Consider the following 17,334-nt stretch of genomic DNA (forward strand, 5'->3'; position numbering starts at 1 on the left):
AACATTTCAGAATTATTTTGCCTGACTAATAATTTGTACTGATTTTAAGTCCGTCAAGAACGGAGTTTAAGAATAAAATGGATTGTACCATATCCACTATACCCGAATCTAACCTAATAGCAGTAATTGTTGCAACATTGCCAAACAATTTTATTTGGTTCCATAGTTTGGTTCCATAAATTAGGTCATTAATGGTTATAAAAAAAAAAAAAATACTTAGAATTAAATGTCATTATTTCATTTAAAAAATATATTCTATATAATAATCGAAAATTGTCCACTAAAAATTATGTTCATCGTATATGAAAATAAAGACGATTTTATGATGGAATTCCTGCAGACAACAGAGTGTTCTTGGTAAGTTCTAAACAGGAACGTGCAATATATATTACAAAGTTTTAAAGTATTAAATAAATAATTATAAATATAATAATTATATGTTTTAGTAATAGTGATGTAAATCCCAATACAGAAGAGGAGCAAAATAACCTTAGGTAAGAATAAAAATATCTTAAAAATTTAGTTTTAACTTTAGGCAACACACGAGATTTGGCAATAGATCTTGCCAAAAACAATTGTATAGAAATGTTAGTTATGAATGCTTTCATTTATTCTACACCCAATTATTTTATATATTTATATATTAAAAAACTATAAATATTAGAGATAATGTCGCAAATGTAGAGAAAAATACTGAACAAGATATTGGAAACTATATTGAAACTATATTGGAGTAAGCATAAAAAATTCTATAGAAGCATATAGCTATTTAATTTAATTTTCTTCTGTAAAAGTGACATACAGTATGAAATCGATTCCGTGGAAATGTGAGTTACAAGTATATTTTAAAAATAAATATATTTTACAGCATTTAATTGCATTACTTTAATTTATATACAATTAACTCACATCATTAATTTTGTATAAAACAATAATATAAACTAGCGAAGAGGATGCAAATCTAAGTCCAGCAGTTGCAAAATGTGAAGAAATGAATCTTTTGTAAGCCTACAAAATTTCTGATTGCATTAATTTTAATTTAATTAATTAATTTTTTTTATTTAAGGGAGTCCCTAGTTAAGGTCTATCCTATGGAAATGTAAGCGACAAGTATTTTTTATAAATATGTTCGTATTATGGATTACATCTGTTTAATTTTAATTATTTTGTATAAAATAATTGTATAATAAATTATATAAATTAGTGATAGAATCGCATATTTGGGACTAATTGTTGAAAACAATAATAATGAAACTCTTTCTAAGTAAGCATTAAAAATAGTTCAAAGACTGAATTCTATTTAACACAATTTTTTTTATAAAAGAAGCCCAGAACATGAAATTTCTCCTGTGGAAATGTGAGCTATAAATATAATATATTTTAGAAATTTTATAATATCAATATTCCGTAACAGTATCCTGACAATAATTAATGAGGCGATAGGTGAGGATGATGCGGCTAGTACTTCATGTGCTTCAGAGTTTGCTAATGAATTTACGGAAGTAGCTAGTGGTAAGAGAGATACAATAAATAATACTCTTTACTTCTTTTTAGTCCTGGCAGCTTTCAATAAAGCATGGACCTTATTTAATTACAATATTGCTTTTAAATTAATAACTTATAGAAAAAGTTTCTAACAATACATATTATTACATATATGATATATTGATTGTGTTTATATAAATTATTAAACATTTCACACAATTTAGACGCTGTTACAGAACCTGTAACGGTTGTAGATGTTGATAATAGCACATCCTGTTCATCAAGAGAGTTAGTGTTTGTACCTGGTACTACAGGCATCAGTTTCGATAATCGTAGGCGTACTCAATCTTCGTTGTTTTTTTTACGTCACCCAAAATTTGCGTGGAAGCGCATTCAACAAGCTGTACGAAAAGCAATGAATTGGATTCGCAACTTAAGAACTGGTGATGAGACGGAAGTCTAACGAACTGATTTATAACTATTTATCTTTTAATCATATTTAAATGTGTATAATAGAATTAAAAATTAAAATTACTGTTTAACTAATTACAAACAAAATTTAAAAAAAATGAGAATATTTTGTTTACAATTTTTGATTTTATTGTAATAAATACTTGTACTAAACATATTAAAAAGAATTAAGTCTTATAAACTTTTAATCAATTAGCTCAAAAACTGAAGAACTATTTTGTATATGATAAACTAATATATACTCAAATATATAAACACAGAGACAGACAAACGAACATCATCAAATCATACATTTTCCCACGTAAGTGTTAAATTATATGGTTCATAAAACATATATTTTTTGCAAGCCTATTAACTTAATTATAAACTTAACACACTAAGAGGATTTGCTTAGCAATATATCTAAGAAGAACTACGTTATTTGAATGAAACCAAAGTCGCCAATATTATATTCTTCATAACCAACCAGTCATTGCTTAATGGACGGACATATAAAGAGTCTTGAAATTCTCACTGAAAAATTGTTTGACTTCTGATGAGAGAAAGAGAATGAATAACGATGCTCTTATAGCCAGCCTTGACAAAGATCAGAGCTGCAATTCTGAGAAAACTATTTCTTGATAACCTATCACAAACAGAACTATCACAAACTGATATAGGTTAAATAAGAAATATATGTAACATAAAAAATACTCTACGAAACTAATCACAATAATACAACAATCTGTTTCAAAAATCTGTTTCTATTTAAGTAACATATCAACCCCAAAAAATATCAGTCATATGGTAGGTTTACTTACAGATCACTGCAGACTCGGATATCATGCTAGAACTTTGAATCTCCCTTTCAATTATACCTATCGCAGCTGTAGGGAAGACGATGAAAGTGCCTCTCATCTACTCCGTCTTTGCTCATGCGGCAACTCAACAATTTTGGAGCCTCCTTTTTTAAGGATCTTAATCAATTACAAAATCTCCCAGTAAACAGCATTATAAACTTCGTAAATAGTTCTAGGTGGTTTTAAACCCTGACTGTCTTCTATACACGGTAACACAATGGACCATTAGGCCTAAGTGGCCTAAGTGGTAATTGGAAAGAAGGATTTTAAAGATTGAAACTACATAGTTGGAATATTAACTAAGGTAGCAATTGAAAAAGAGAATTTAAAAAACTCTGAAGTAAGAATATCAACTAAGGTAATTATTTGAAAAGGATTGGAACTGCATTGTTGGAATATCAACTGAGGTAGCAATTAGAGAGGATAATTAAAAAGTCACTATAGTAAGAATATCAACTAAGGCAATTATTTGGAAAGGATTGGAATTGCATAGTTGGAATATCAACTAAGGTAGCAATTGGAGAGGAGAATTTGAAAGACTCTATGGTAAGAATATCGACTACGGCAATTATTTGGAAAGGAGGATTTTAAAGACTGGAACTCAATTTTACAAAATTCTATTAGATTTTAACACAATATATAGTCAAACTGAGCACAACTATTTTGAGAAAATTAAATTGAATATACACATTTATTAAAATAATTTCTAACGTACATTTTGACGTAAGAGACTAAATTACTAATATAAATCATTGTTTTCAATTGAGAGGTTTTTATCGAACGGTAGTGAATTGTTACAACAAAAATTTTGTGTTATTTTGAATTAACTAAATGTACTTATCATTATTTTTTAAACAGTATTAAATTTTTTTTTTCAATGGGAATGTGAAGGTTGTTTCTAAAAAATAATACTATCATAATTTGTTTTAAAACAATTCAAATGAAAGAATACATCCGTTCTTCGACTACAAGAGTCGGTTACCTAACAATCTCATTTATATACTTAAATAGTAACCTTAAAATCATAAAAATAACAATAAAATTCTTATAAAATTAATTATCAAATAAAAGTTGGTATTCAGAAGTCGTAATTGCTTTCCTCAGTAGCAATTAATGTATCTGCACATCTGCATATGTAGAGACGTACTTCCAAGAATCAAAAGTAAAACTAGTACAAATAGCTTAAATTCTCATTCGTTTAAAAGTTTAACTCTTTAGCCAAAGTAAGTGCAAAACTAACCCAATTTGAATTCAATTTGCTTAGATTTTATTTCAATTCGATGAAGTGATTTAAGGCAATTCATTCTGTAGACATTAACCCAAATTGATTAAAACAAGTTTGTTTCCGAGATAATTCGTTCACTGTATGTAGAAACACATTAACTCGCGCATATAACGAATTCAATAAACCGTTAACGTTCTAAGTCTGAAAGGCTGAAAGTGCGGTTGCGTATTTTCATTTTGTTAGCTTAAATCTAAAAATAAATTTGCTTAAGTAGATTTCAGGAATTAAATTTCAGCACAGCTCAAACCAAAACAAAAAAAAACTTGAAAGTCCAAACACTAAACACCAAATGAAGAAAGAACATTCATAGTTTATAGCCAACTATCAGCCATCAAATAGCTGCATTAGACGCCAGGCAAACTTGTAAGAACATTCATTTCAGATTTAAGTTAAGTGTAGTCAGTAAAAATTCTTTTTAAAATTAAAAGTCTTTTCTGGGTTTCAAAATATATTAATTCAGCTTGTGAATGCATCTTGAAAACGATTTGTGTCACTTAACAAATATTGAATAATGAAATTCTGGCTTGCAGCATCCTCAACCAGTATGTAATTTGAAAATTGTTAATCCATTTTAATATTCAAATTACATTTATGCGTGCGAAGACTGACTTCCCTCTAGAAATTACTACAAAATCTATCAAGTAAAAAGACAATATGAGAAGAAGACAACTTTCACATTTGTATTGAATTTTTTTTTCTTCCTCCTCTCTTTTGTAGAATATATACGTCCGTAGTCTTTTCATCTTTCTTTCTGTTATTCATTTATTTATTTATATTTTTTAATTTAACAAAAATGTAATCAATGCCATTACAACTTAATTCTAATGCCAAACAAACAATCTAAATGCGCCAAACGATCCAACCGACTAACATTTTGCCAGGCAACATTTCACTTTTCTATGCTGAAAGTATCGATGCTGCTACCGCTGTGCTGTACCGTCGCTGTCATCCATTTTATGTAGCTTGGCTTAAAAAAGATGATCGATGTTCGGTTTGCATGTTGCCGGCTGCTTTGCGCTGCGCTGTGCAGCAAACCAGCCGACCATTCTTTGCTTTATCTAAATAAAATTAACAGCATAACAACAGCAACAGCAGAAGCAACACAGCCGCAGAGGCATTAAGCCCGACTCTGCATTTGCCACTAAGCATTGCCATTTCGCCTCTCTAGTAATGAGAACGTATGCCAAAAATTATTTAGATAAAAGTCAGTTTTATTTGCTTTCCAGTTTTTATGTTGTTAGATTCATGATAAGCCCATTACACCGAAGTGGCTGCCATGTCAAACTAAATATTTAATGCAAATGTTACATAAACTTACGATCTTCTAAATTATAATTACGCTGCACTCAAATCACAAAATGTTATAAAAGCAATTAAAGTGAAATCTACAAATTTTTATAATACACGCCATTATTTATTTATGAGAAGTTGCATTGAGAAAGGAGTTACTGTGATGTAAAATGAAATTTTATATTATATATTATACAGAGATAATGAAACTAATACAACCTATTAAATCCTTCGCATACACCGCACAGTTTACAAAGGCCGAATTTCATCCAAAATCGAAATATAGAAAATCATTATACTTAGATCATTTTAAGTGAGATATAACGATATCTCAATGATATTATTTGAAAACGTTTCTCTTAAGTGAAATTTAAGGTAAAAGGTACTATGATCTAAGTAATCTACTTAACCTTTCATTTTCCTCAGAGTTACAACTAGAGCAAACTTATGAGCATATTAAATCTTCTAACAGATGTTGACTTTTTCGAAATCTCTGTCGAACTCTAAATAAGAAATCTAAATTTCTTTCTATTTCAATAACTCTAATTAGTTTATAGATGTCAGTCTATCGATAGTTCTCTTACCTTTTAAAACCATTTATAGTAATATAATTTTTTAAAGGAGTTTGTTTCGAACAGTAGTGAACTACAACAGCAAATATTAATTTTATATTATTTTAATTAATTGAATTTTTGGCTGACCATACAAATACAAATGTTTTGAGTATTGCCAAATACTCATCATCAATGGTCTTGGAAATAATTCTTGTATTTAATGCTTCGTAAATAATTTTTTGAGACTGCAAGTACCACGATTCAAATTCGTATTCATCCAAATTTGAACCAACTGACCCAAATTTACTAAAAGATCGAACATCTACAATTTTTTAAAACTTTATTTCTAAACTCATGGGCCCTTTGTAACCAGATCCCAAATCTCAATCTTCTCTGACAGCTTCCTTTAAATCACTGATAGGCACTACAGCCACATTCATTATAATCTGAAAATGACAAGCTTCCCTCAACAATTAAGCTATATCAATCTCTCAAGGATAGATATTTTTAGATGGATTGCCACATTTGAACACGTTTCTGGTAAATGCTGAAAACTGAACACAGCAAACTTGCACATTTTGGGGACAGATTAATTGTTCCATACAGTATATAAAATAAAATAAAAACTTTAAAATAGCTAACGAAAATCTTTAAAATCTTTTACACTTAAAGCAACTTTGGTTAGTACAATGGACCTTCTAAAAGGCAGTGCATGGTATGCCCTTCCTTATGCAAAAAAAAAAAAAACACGAAATCTCCACATATATCTCATTAATCAAGTTATGGTTTAGAAATAAATTAATCTATGCTTAATTAGCGTTAATATTTTTAGTTTCTTTGATATCAGAATGGAGTATAATAAAAAGATTCATTATTCTTCATTATTTCATTTTATTTTATTGTTAATATTAGTTAAGTAGTTTATTGCATCATTCTTATGTACGTATATATTTATTATCACTAATCAAAATTTTTTAAATTATTTTAGTATTTCTAATTACATTTGCAGCTATTCATCCGCTCTCTCATTCTTTAGCAATCGCCAAAAGGCATACATTCACTTAGAGATATTCCTTTCTAAAAAAGGATGGGAGTGTGTCCCATTTATAACTAGCATCAAAGACATTGTCTGTTTCAGCTAAGTGACATAATAGTTTCTTGGACCATAATAAAATTTTCTCGTAACAATTAGTAAACTTACATAAATAGGATGTGCTAATATGCGCTATAAATGATTATGTGTATTTTTGATGTTAACATACGATAGACAGTAATAGATACTTTGCGTATCTAGTAACTCTCTCAAGTTCTTAATTTTTTCATTTTATTTAACTGTAAAAAAATTTTTTTTAGAGAAGGAATATGAGTTTAGTATACCTACTGCTCAAAAAGTATCCGGATTTTGTTGTTTGTTAGCTACTCCTTAAGTAATAGACTTTTTTCAAATTTATTTTTAGATTTTTGTGTTATGTTGGTACACCCTTTCTTGACATATGGTACAAATTTAAGCGTCATCTGTCAATTAGTTTGTTTACAGCAGCTGTTAATGTGAGACTACCTCAAGTGCATTTAGCGATTTTTACTAAGGAAAATTCTTGTTGTACGCGATTTTTTGACCAAACACGGCACCACTGTCATCGCTCAGGCACCATATTCGCCAGATCTGGATCCGTGCGACTTTTTCCTGTTCCCGAAAATCAAATTGCCCCTTCGTGGTAAGCGTTTTGAGTCGATTGAATCGGTAAAAGAGAATTCGCCGAAATAACTAAAAGCCATACTTTCACGGGCCTACGAAAAGTGTATGGAAGATTGGGTTAAGCGTTGGCATATGTGTATCGCTTCTGAAAGAGAATATTTTGAAGGAGATGAAATAAATTTGGAATAAAATTTAAATTTGTGTGTTTTATTTACAAAATCCGAGTACTTTTTGAGCAGAAGGTAAAGATTTTATCACATTCTTGTGATTATAGTATTAAATATATTTCATATATTATTTGAAAGGTTTCATTTAACAGGTATTTATAAATTGAATGAAACTAAAATATTTCTTAGAAAAATATGCGTTAAATAGTTCATTAAAAATTTAGATAAGAAAATTTAATTACAAAAAATTTAACTTATATTTAATCCCATGTTTGTCACTGAATAAAACTAGAAGCATAAAAATTTTTTATCTCTTAACTACCGGTAAAAGTTGTATGGTCCGCGCTTCATAAAAACTAAATACATTTAAATTCTTTAAGTCACATAATAGCAATCTATCGGTTAGTAGGACAAGCTAGCTTTTATTAAATGTTAATAAAAAACTCAATTTAGATTTTTAATAATATAGAAAGACTTTTCACATTTTATTTATTGAATTCGTAATTGTATACTTGTAACTTATTATTAATATATAAAAAAATGCTAAACAATGTTATGTGTGCTTTTGTTAAAAATATTTATATTAAAACTGTTGTATGCTATTACGAAAGTGTTATATATTATTTACAGTTAGTTATCGATTCAATAACAAAGTTGAAATTATGCCAATAAATGCACAAATAAAGACTATTACATACTACAACCATATCATTTCATAATTGTAAGCATAACAAATGTTAGAAATGCTTTAAGAAGCCAAAAGAATATAAGCTAAATAGAAAGAAATTCTAACTATTTACACTGTCTATCTTCATATTCAAACATTTACTTATCGATCCATATTTGTGTATATCGAACGGTCTATGCATACATTTAGAGAATAACTAAGTCTATACAAATGTATTGCTATGCTGTCATAGAATAGATTTAAAAATGGATTGGAATGGAATGCCTGTGATGCCATGGGAAGCAATCAGTCATAACAAAACAAAATGTAATAATTATAGTATAATTTACTTATAAATATGCAAGAAAAACGGTATCGGAAATCAAAAGATACAAGTTGAACAAATATTCTAGGTTAGTGGTTGAACGTGAATAGCAATTTATACTATGTATATATAGTTAAGCACAAAATAGTAAAATTAACACAAATAAAAGATACGCAACATGGTATCTCGAAGTTGAACTCTTTCAAGTTGTTTAGTAAAAAATATGAAAAAATGATGCTGATGAACTGCCTTCAAGTCATTACGAAATAAATCAAAAGCAGTGAAATTAATTAATTTGCTATTATTAAAATAAATTTATACAGATAGATATGTAGAGAATTTTTGTCTGTCAACGGTTCATTTTTGAAGAATTGTGCCATCAACTTTTTTTGGTTTGTTGTATCTAATAATTTAATAGTTTTTTGTTAAATTGAAGTTTCACATAGAGATTATATCAAATATTCCTGACTCATTTTTCGTATCGTAAAATTTATGCAGATTAATTCGGTTTCATTCAATATTTCATGCTGTGGCCAACTGAGCGTAGGATTCACTTTTCTCATTTTAATTATGTTAATTTTTGTTTATTGTTGCTTTTTGTTTAATTTCTTTATTTGTTCAAAGAATCGCTTTCATTTCAATAAATTTGTTCATAATAAATTTACGAGTATTAACAAATTTATTAATAAATATTGCTTAGTTTTAGAACTTTTATTTTTCACACCTTTCAAAGTAACTGCAAAAGTGAGCAATTCGCCAAATTTCTTCACATCTTAGTTTGTGACCCAGTAAACTAATTCTATTTTGACTCGTTGTTAGCTTAAATAATTTAATAAATAAACGTTTATTTTACTAACGGAATTTATTAACTTTCAAAATCATTTGAAATAATTTAAGTATTTTTAAACAATGAATGAAATCTGTACGAAGCTCTCAAATGTGAGTTTGTGTCTTAAGTCTTTTATTTATTTTTAAGCGATTGTGAGTAAATACTAATTATAATTTCTAACCAGAAATTCTATGCATAGTTTTACTTTTACTATTTTGGGGCATGTTTACTTTAAATTATATATACATATAATGAAAAAAAAAACATTTTTGTTTGTTTGTCCATTATTTCCAGACCCAGAAAAAAATATTTAAGTTGAGAAGAATATAGAGATAGTTTTAAAATTTCTGTAATTATAGTATTTATTTGAAATATTACTTAAAAAATTACGAGTTCAAGACCACTAATGATGGGTATTTGGCATTACTCGAAACAACTGTAGTGTCAACCAAAAATTCAATTAATTAAAAATAAAAAAAGATTTTGTTGTTACAATTCACTTCTACTTTAAGCCTCTCTATTAAAAGACTAAAGTTGTTTGATACCGTGGACAGGCTATCTCAATGGAGATATATCTTATTTAGATATTAAAAAACCTATTGTGATACCACATACTAACTTAATATAAAACCAATTACACTGAATCAAATAACCAATCTATTATATTGAAGTGCCTATATTTCATAGTACGTTTTAACTGGCATTGACTTAAAATTAATTTAGTAAACTCTAGTTTCCGAAATTTAGATTTGAGTTACTCATTTGGATTATTTAGAATAAATAATATATAAAAAAAAACTCTATTTTTTTATACTCTGCACCCAAATCGATACAGTTTATACACAAACTGATTGAGTTTCAGTTATAAGAGATAAGCTAAACCATTCAAACCAATATATTAAATAATTGGAGGAATAATGTTCAAAAAAAAATTTAATTAGAAGACTTTTTAGTAAAAATTGTTAAGGGTTGTAAAACGAACTTAATCTACCAGATTATTAACCAATAAAAATGACCAAGTAATTTATCTAATATCGGAAAAAAATAATACTTTATGTTCTTGTATTTTCTTTATATTTTTCAGTCTTATATTTTTAGTTTTCATACTAATCTATAGCCCCGCTCCACTTAGAGTCAACTGGAATACCATATTAATCAGGATTTAGCTATTTTTAAACAAACTTCTTAATCGAAAACAGAAATAGAAATAAAACTATATTAGTTTGTTGGAATATGTAATAAGCTAAGATAAGCTGATCCTTAAAAAATATTGCGTTAATGTCTCCTAAAAATTAACCAGGATAAATCTTCATCATGATCAAAATATCTAAGATCTAAGCCCCAAATTTTTATAAACACCAAGAAAGGCTGTAACATTTTAAGGAAAGTCGAAAATAATAAAATCCGAGTGCCAGGAGGAGTATTTGTCAACTCCTCTGCAAACTCCGAAATATTACAAAAAAAAAAAAACTAGAAGTTCATCACGATATACAGAGGAATAGAAATACTAAGTAATAAAATTTTATTGCTTGGTATCATTCCCATGAATATGTGCGTTTCTCTTATAAAAACAAGCACAGAATGTAACACCTTTAATCTTTTAAAACATATTATATCATTAGAAAAGAATTTTAGGAATTTATGTGCGTTTAAAACTTTCCATTGAATCACTATTTTTATAATAAAATCAAATCGTTCAATATGCCAATTTTTAAATTTAATGATGCGCAACAAACGTGTAATTTTGACAAGATTTTTGCTAACAAACTCAACAACTTTGAACTTCACATCACTCAAATTGTTAGAAAATTGCCAATCGATTTGAGTAAATCATTTGTGTACAAGACAATCAACAAGCAAATTTCACACAATACATAAAAAGACTACGTTGTAAATAAATTTAAAAAAAAAATACAAACTCTATTAAATTTGGCAATCTTAACAATGCCTGTGAATTTTATAACAGCATTTAAGACCAAGAAAAGAATTGCCAAGGCAACAATCATTGAAATACATTGGATGATGTGATGTTGCAATGTAAGTTTGTGTCTTAAGTCTTTTGTTTTTCTTCAGCAGAATTTTGGTAAGAAAACATTTTTTTTTGTTTTATTTATTTTCTTTTAAGGTTTTCTTAGTTATTTGGTGACTTTTAAAAATAAAAAAAAGAAATTAAGAAAGTTTTTTACACGACTTACTGTTGGAGACCAGATATTATTTGAGTTTCAGTTAATAGTAGTAGTAGTTGTTGTAGGGAACTGCCAACTAACGGCATTAGTTACACTGAATAACTGTTCTCACTTTCTTGTAATATGTCGTGTTTTCTTACCACAGATCCATCCGGTGGCATTGATTTAATGCTACGGCGTCATCAACTTTTTCTGTGTTTGTTGTTGTAATTGTTTCCCTATTACACGTATTAATGTTTTTTTCAGTGTTTAACATTTTTCTTGCAATTGTTTTGTCACTCGGCAGCCGTCAAATACAAGAACAATAAAAACCAGAGAATACATCATTTAACACTTGTAGAAATATGTTCAGCGTCTTAGTAGCAGCAACACCAGCTCTATCGTACCGCGAGGTTGGAAAAACAATTCAGAGACAGATGAGTGAAATATGATTGTAGGTATGACTGTAGATATTTAAACGCATTTAATACGGACTGTGACAAATAAAATTAATTTTACTATTTTACAGCTATAAACATTTTTATGTTAATAAGCTGTTATCGAAGTCGATTCTTTATAGATCTTAATTTTACATATTATTGGTGCCAGAATTTGTAAACATATTTTACATAATACATGTTAACAATGTTTTGTTTAAGAATTCCAGTATCTAATAAGAAATGTGCATTTTTTTTTTGTACAAATACCAAACTTGTTATTTTTTCAATAACTAATTATTTTCTTTAGGCAGTAGAGTTTTCTCAGCAGGGCTGAATACCTTTCTTTGCTATAGGCTTCCAGATCACTATAGTAGCTGATCCAGATCTATAGCTTGCCTGGCAGTAGACGATATACTCAATGGGAATATATAATACTATAGGGCAGTCAAGCTGCTGCAAAGTCCTTGATTTCAGTCCAATATACATCTATTGCAATCTTTGACTGATACACATCTCTAAACAAAATATATCTCTAATCTGGGTTCACGGTTGTAAAGCTTTTTTCGTCATTGCAAACCAGATGAGCTAGCAAGGCGGGGTGCTTCAGAACTCCACTCTGAACACCTAAAAAATCTGAGCATTTCGTTGACATAACGCAAACTGTTATTGAGTGCATCCTGTGCCGAACTTTTTAATAAAATATGGAAAGACTCAACGATATGCAGATTGTACGCAATCTAGCCACGCTCCTATAAAAGGAAATCCAACTCTCTTATTGAGATGACCCTTAGAGATACCAGTGTTGTAGTAGGTTTACTCACTGCATTTTAGGTAACCATACCAAAATCTCATTTTTTCACTAAATCTTACTCATTAAATCTCACTTTCAATCATACCTGCCGTAGTTAAGGAAGGACAATGAAAGTGGAGCTTTATATTTTGTGGATCTTATTAAATTGCAAGACCCCCGCTTGAATAGCCCCTTGTCCTATTAAGGTTCCTGTGATAAATGGAAGTTTTTCTTTAGATTGGTCCATCCAGTCCTGATATCTCCCATTGTTATAAGTACCAATAAATGATTTGGATAGTAAATGTCCCAGTTATCCTTTTTGTTCTGATTCTATTTCATTTTTATGAGAGAAATGAGGGTACAGTGTCCTAATCCAAAAAAAACATTTCGACAAAATTAGCGATGTGGCTGCCCTATTCCTGTCTAGTTTGTCTGAGTATTCGTGTCCGCGTACGTTAGTATGTTCTGATACCTAGAGAATCGCCACCTGATTTGATTTGCCGAGCAGGTTTAGCTATTTAATGCATTCTTGAACCAGTCTTGAAGTCACCTGTTGTGAGTTTAGTGCCTTGATGTTTAAAAATATATTTTAACTTAAGTACGAAATTTTTAAAATTAATTCCTTAAAACCTCTATTTGTAAACTTTAATGCGTTACTGCTAAAGACTCAGATGTTTAGGAGAAGAACGGGTAAATAATTAAAAAGGAGATCTTAATGTGGCTAGCATTTTAAGCAACTTCCAATTTTTCTAATATTGTATCCTACTATTTTTTGGTAGCCGTTGTGCACTAACAAGTACAAGAACTTGCCGTCTTCTTGTCAATTAAGATATGTTGTCTCTATGTGTATAAGATGAATATGGCAATATAACACCTATCTCCTTCCCTTTCTTAAATAAGAAATGTGATGAGCATTTTAATAGATTTATGCGTATATTAACTTACTCATTTTTAATGGAAATTGTGTTTTCTGGTCGAGCAATTAATATATAGACAAATAATTTATTTAATTATTAATTAATTTATTAAATTTATTTTAAATTTAATAATATTAAAAATTAATAAAAAATTTTTTAGTCTCCAAATTTGTTTAAATTATTTTCAAATTAAGAAATTTAGTTTAATACTTGTGCCAAATAAAGTTCTCAAGTTGAAATTAATTTAAAGAATTATGTGTAATTAACTATAATAACGTCATTAATAATGTCAATTAATAATTATTTAATTATAATAATAATATAATTAAGAATTAAATTAATATTGTGTATTTGCATCATTAATTATTTAATTAATTACATTTTTCATAAAAGAAAATGGAATAAATAAATCAATATTTGAGTAGATAAAAGTTTCTGATTAATAAAAATCTATTTTAATAACTAAGTACAATAGTAACCAAAATCGAATAGACCATTTAATCATTCAAAATAGCGCTATAAAGGCTTACCTTATATGCTTTTAAACGTTGAGCATGTAACTGATTAAAGTAGGATAATTAGATAAGATTAATTATTTATGAAATTGATTACATAGAGATTTAGAAAACACCAGATCAGACAAAATATCCAATCAAAAATGTTGGTGTTGAAATTCCACCACTTAGCCATAACGAAATGCATGTTGCTATAAAGCGACTTAAAAACAATAAGGCGGCGGGGGCAGATGATCTACTTGCAGAATTGTTCAAATCCGGCGTACTTATTTACTATTTCGAACCGCATGCTTGGTAATCGTGTAGCATAGTAACGGTGTTGTTGCCACATTGCTCTGTTACTAACTCAATATTAGTTACTCGAGATCGAAAATACCAATAATACTTTTTACATTTAAACAACTTTCATATTTAAAATTTAACCGATCGTTAAAATAAGATTTGTAAGTCAAGCTTTTACTGTGTTTCATAAACACTTTCGATTTTGTTTACATTGCAAATACTAAAAATTTTATGCTCAAACCTAAAGCAAATGCTTTACAGCAAAAAAATATTTTTGATTTTTATGAACAATGCTTTAAAGTGCAACACTAAACATAATGATCCGTTAAAGTATTAAAAATATTTCTATTAATTTTTTTTTAGCTGACCTTATTTCAAAATTAATACGCTATCGCCAACACAGGCCGAATTAGATAAACTTTCCCAGAACTCAGTGCAATCACAATATTCAGATGAATTTTTTTACTAACTTATTTGATAAAGATTAGTTTCCTTAACTGATCAAAAAATTATTAAATAATCTCCAAAAACCAAAGACAGATGTTCTGATTACACTGCAGATTTAGCTCGATTAGCGAAATAGATGTTTCTAGTAAATAAAAATTTTAAAGACGTGTGTGATTTGGACTTTTTGTAGATAATACTTAGTATGTGCATAGTTACGAAAAGAACTTTGAGTTAAAAAATTCATTTTATTTCTGACTAATAGAGGCCATAATGTACTGACAACCTCACCATTTTCACGATAAGTCCAAAAGTCATTTGTTACTAGGAAGAGGTCTATTATCTTAAGCAGCTCATATGTCGGCGTTTCTTTCGATGAGTCAGTTTTATTTATATACATTTACAAAACTCACTTTGTCAACTCGTCTACTATATCGCTTCCTTTAATATCTCAACGTTTAGTAATCCAGCTAAAATACTCCTAATGTCGTTTAAAGTATAATTTATTGTTCACTTCATCACTTAAGTACGAGGTACATGGCTACCTGACTGCCTACAAATATGGTGATATCTAAGGGAGGAATGATACTAGCTTGTATTTGCCTAACTCCTTTTCGAGTGCACATATCTTAACCTAAAAAAGGCCAAAAATTTAGTGAGTCAACATATCTACCGTATCTGCATATATCTCAAATATGCACTATCTTGTGTTTTATTTTCTATTTTTAAATGTCGAAAGTGGGTGACTCCGGAGGTACTTGTGATAAATTCCGCCTACCGGTTTTTTTCCTTTTTTGATAGAGTGAAGAGTGAAATTCAAGTTTCAAAGTCTAATATTGTTGTCTTGTAGTCAGTAAATGATCAGTCTTTATCAACCCATAACCTCTCGTTTTATTTTAATCATAAATAATATAGAAAAGTGCCTGTAGTTGACTACAGAGTTTATATACTCAGAAAAATATGCTTTAGCTACATACCAGTAAAATTGACCTGTTCATTTTGTTAAAAAAATTTTAGCTCATATGGTAAAGAAAATATAAACCCCAACCTGTGATATCATTGAACCAACATAATGCGTCAAATAAGAATATTTTGACCTGAGATTTAAAATCTGATTAAATTATTTTTCTGAGACCAGGAATCAAATTATTGTGGAATCATATGTATATGTTTACATTATGTAAATATATGTATTGCACTAAAAGATCTAATAGAATCGTTTGCTTATACCAGACATATTTGAAGTATTTACTTCAAATAACTCATGTCGAATTAGTCCGTTCATGCTACTTTGATGGTACCTCTTTTCTAACAGAGATATATGAAGAAAATTTATGCATTTTCATGAAAAATTTATTGATTTATAGATTTTTATTACAATTTAATAAAATATGTTGGACGTAACTCAATTAACTATTCAAGCATTAACACAAATCGATTAAAAATATGCTTTCCCATAACTTCATGAACTCTCTTCATAGCAGTTATTTTATAACTCTATAAATTTTAATTCACATTTCTACAGAAAGTAATAATGTGTTGCTGAAAATAACAACAATAGTCCTCCTTCTCTGCATTGGCAATACAATCCATAGTGAAAGAAAAAAAATTCCTCTTTGTAATACTATGATTATCTTAACACTAAAGCCTACAACACTTGTTTATGATGATTCCAATGTTGTGTACTATATGGTATGCTCGTATAAATTGCAGTAATAAAATTTTCATTTAATTAAATTTTGAAATTAAATGCGCTTAAAATCTATTTTCTCCACTATAAACGAGTGGAGAAAATTGATTTTAAGAAATGCTTTTCTAAATAGTTTTCTGCGCAGTAAACTTAATTTAGACTAATTGCCAGCTTGTGTTTTAAAAACTCAGTAACCTTAGGAAGCTTTCATTTTCTTCCACACTTGAAATCGGTAACTAAAACATTTTTTATAGGAAACTAATTGTTACACAATTTAACACATTTCTAAAATGCTCGATCATATCACATCAGCACATCAGCACGAATAAAAGATACTTAAGTGAAACTCGAATAAAAAAAATCTACGTAAATTGATTTGAAATGAAAGTAAATGTGACTTTTTAACTAAGAAATATCAAAAGAGCATCACAATGAAAAACAATTTAAATGATTTTTCTAACAAAGCTGACCAAATATATAAAT

General features: G+C 28.7%; 1 protein-coding gene across 1 annotated transcript; it reads left to right on the forward strand.

Annotated features, from left to right (window-relative positions):
- The first annotated feature begins 271 nt into the window (after positions 1-271).
- LOC119670275 lies at positions 272-1,996 on the forward strand. The gene is made up of 10 exons (XM_038080476.1): positions 272-357; positions 447-494; positions 665-733; positions 795-827; positions 946-1,002; positions 1,067-1,099; positions 1,205-1,264; positions 1,325-1,357; positions 1,415-1,512; positions 1,710-1,996. Exons 1-10 carry the CDS (start codon positions 290-292, stop codon positions 1,946-1,948), a joined length of 738 nt encoding a protein of 245 aa, XP_037936404.1. The 5' UTR covers positions 272-289; the 3' UTR covers positions 1,949-1,996.
- The last annotated feature ends 15,338 nt before the right edge of the window (positions 1,997-17,334 follow it).

This window comes from Teleopsis dalmanni, chromosome 1 (genome assembly GCF_002237135.1).
Source record: "Teleopsis dalmanni isolate 2A chromosome 1, ASM223713v2, whole genome shotgun sequence".
Lineage (NCBI taxonomy): Eukaryota > Metazoa > Arthropoda > Insecta > Diptera > Diopsidae > Teleopsis > Teleopsis dalmanni.

Coding starts and splice junctions, on each gene's coding strand:
- LOC119670275 (XM_038080476.1), top strand. CDS start 290: ATGTTCATCGTATATGAAAATAAAGACGATTTTATGATGGAATTCCTG. Junction 358..446: donor CAGACAACAGAGTGTTCTTG/GTAAGTTCTAAA, acceptor TATATGTTTTAG/TAATAGTGATGTAAATCCCA. Junction 1,100..1,204: donor AAGGTCTATCCTATGGAAAT/GTAAGCGACAAG, acceptor TATATAAATTAG/TGATAGAATCGCATATTTGG.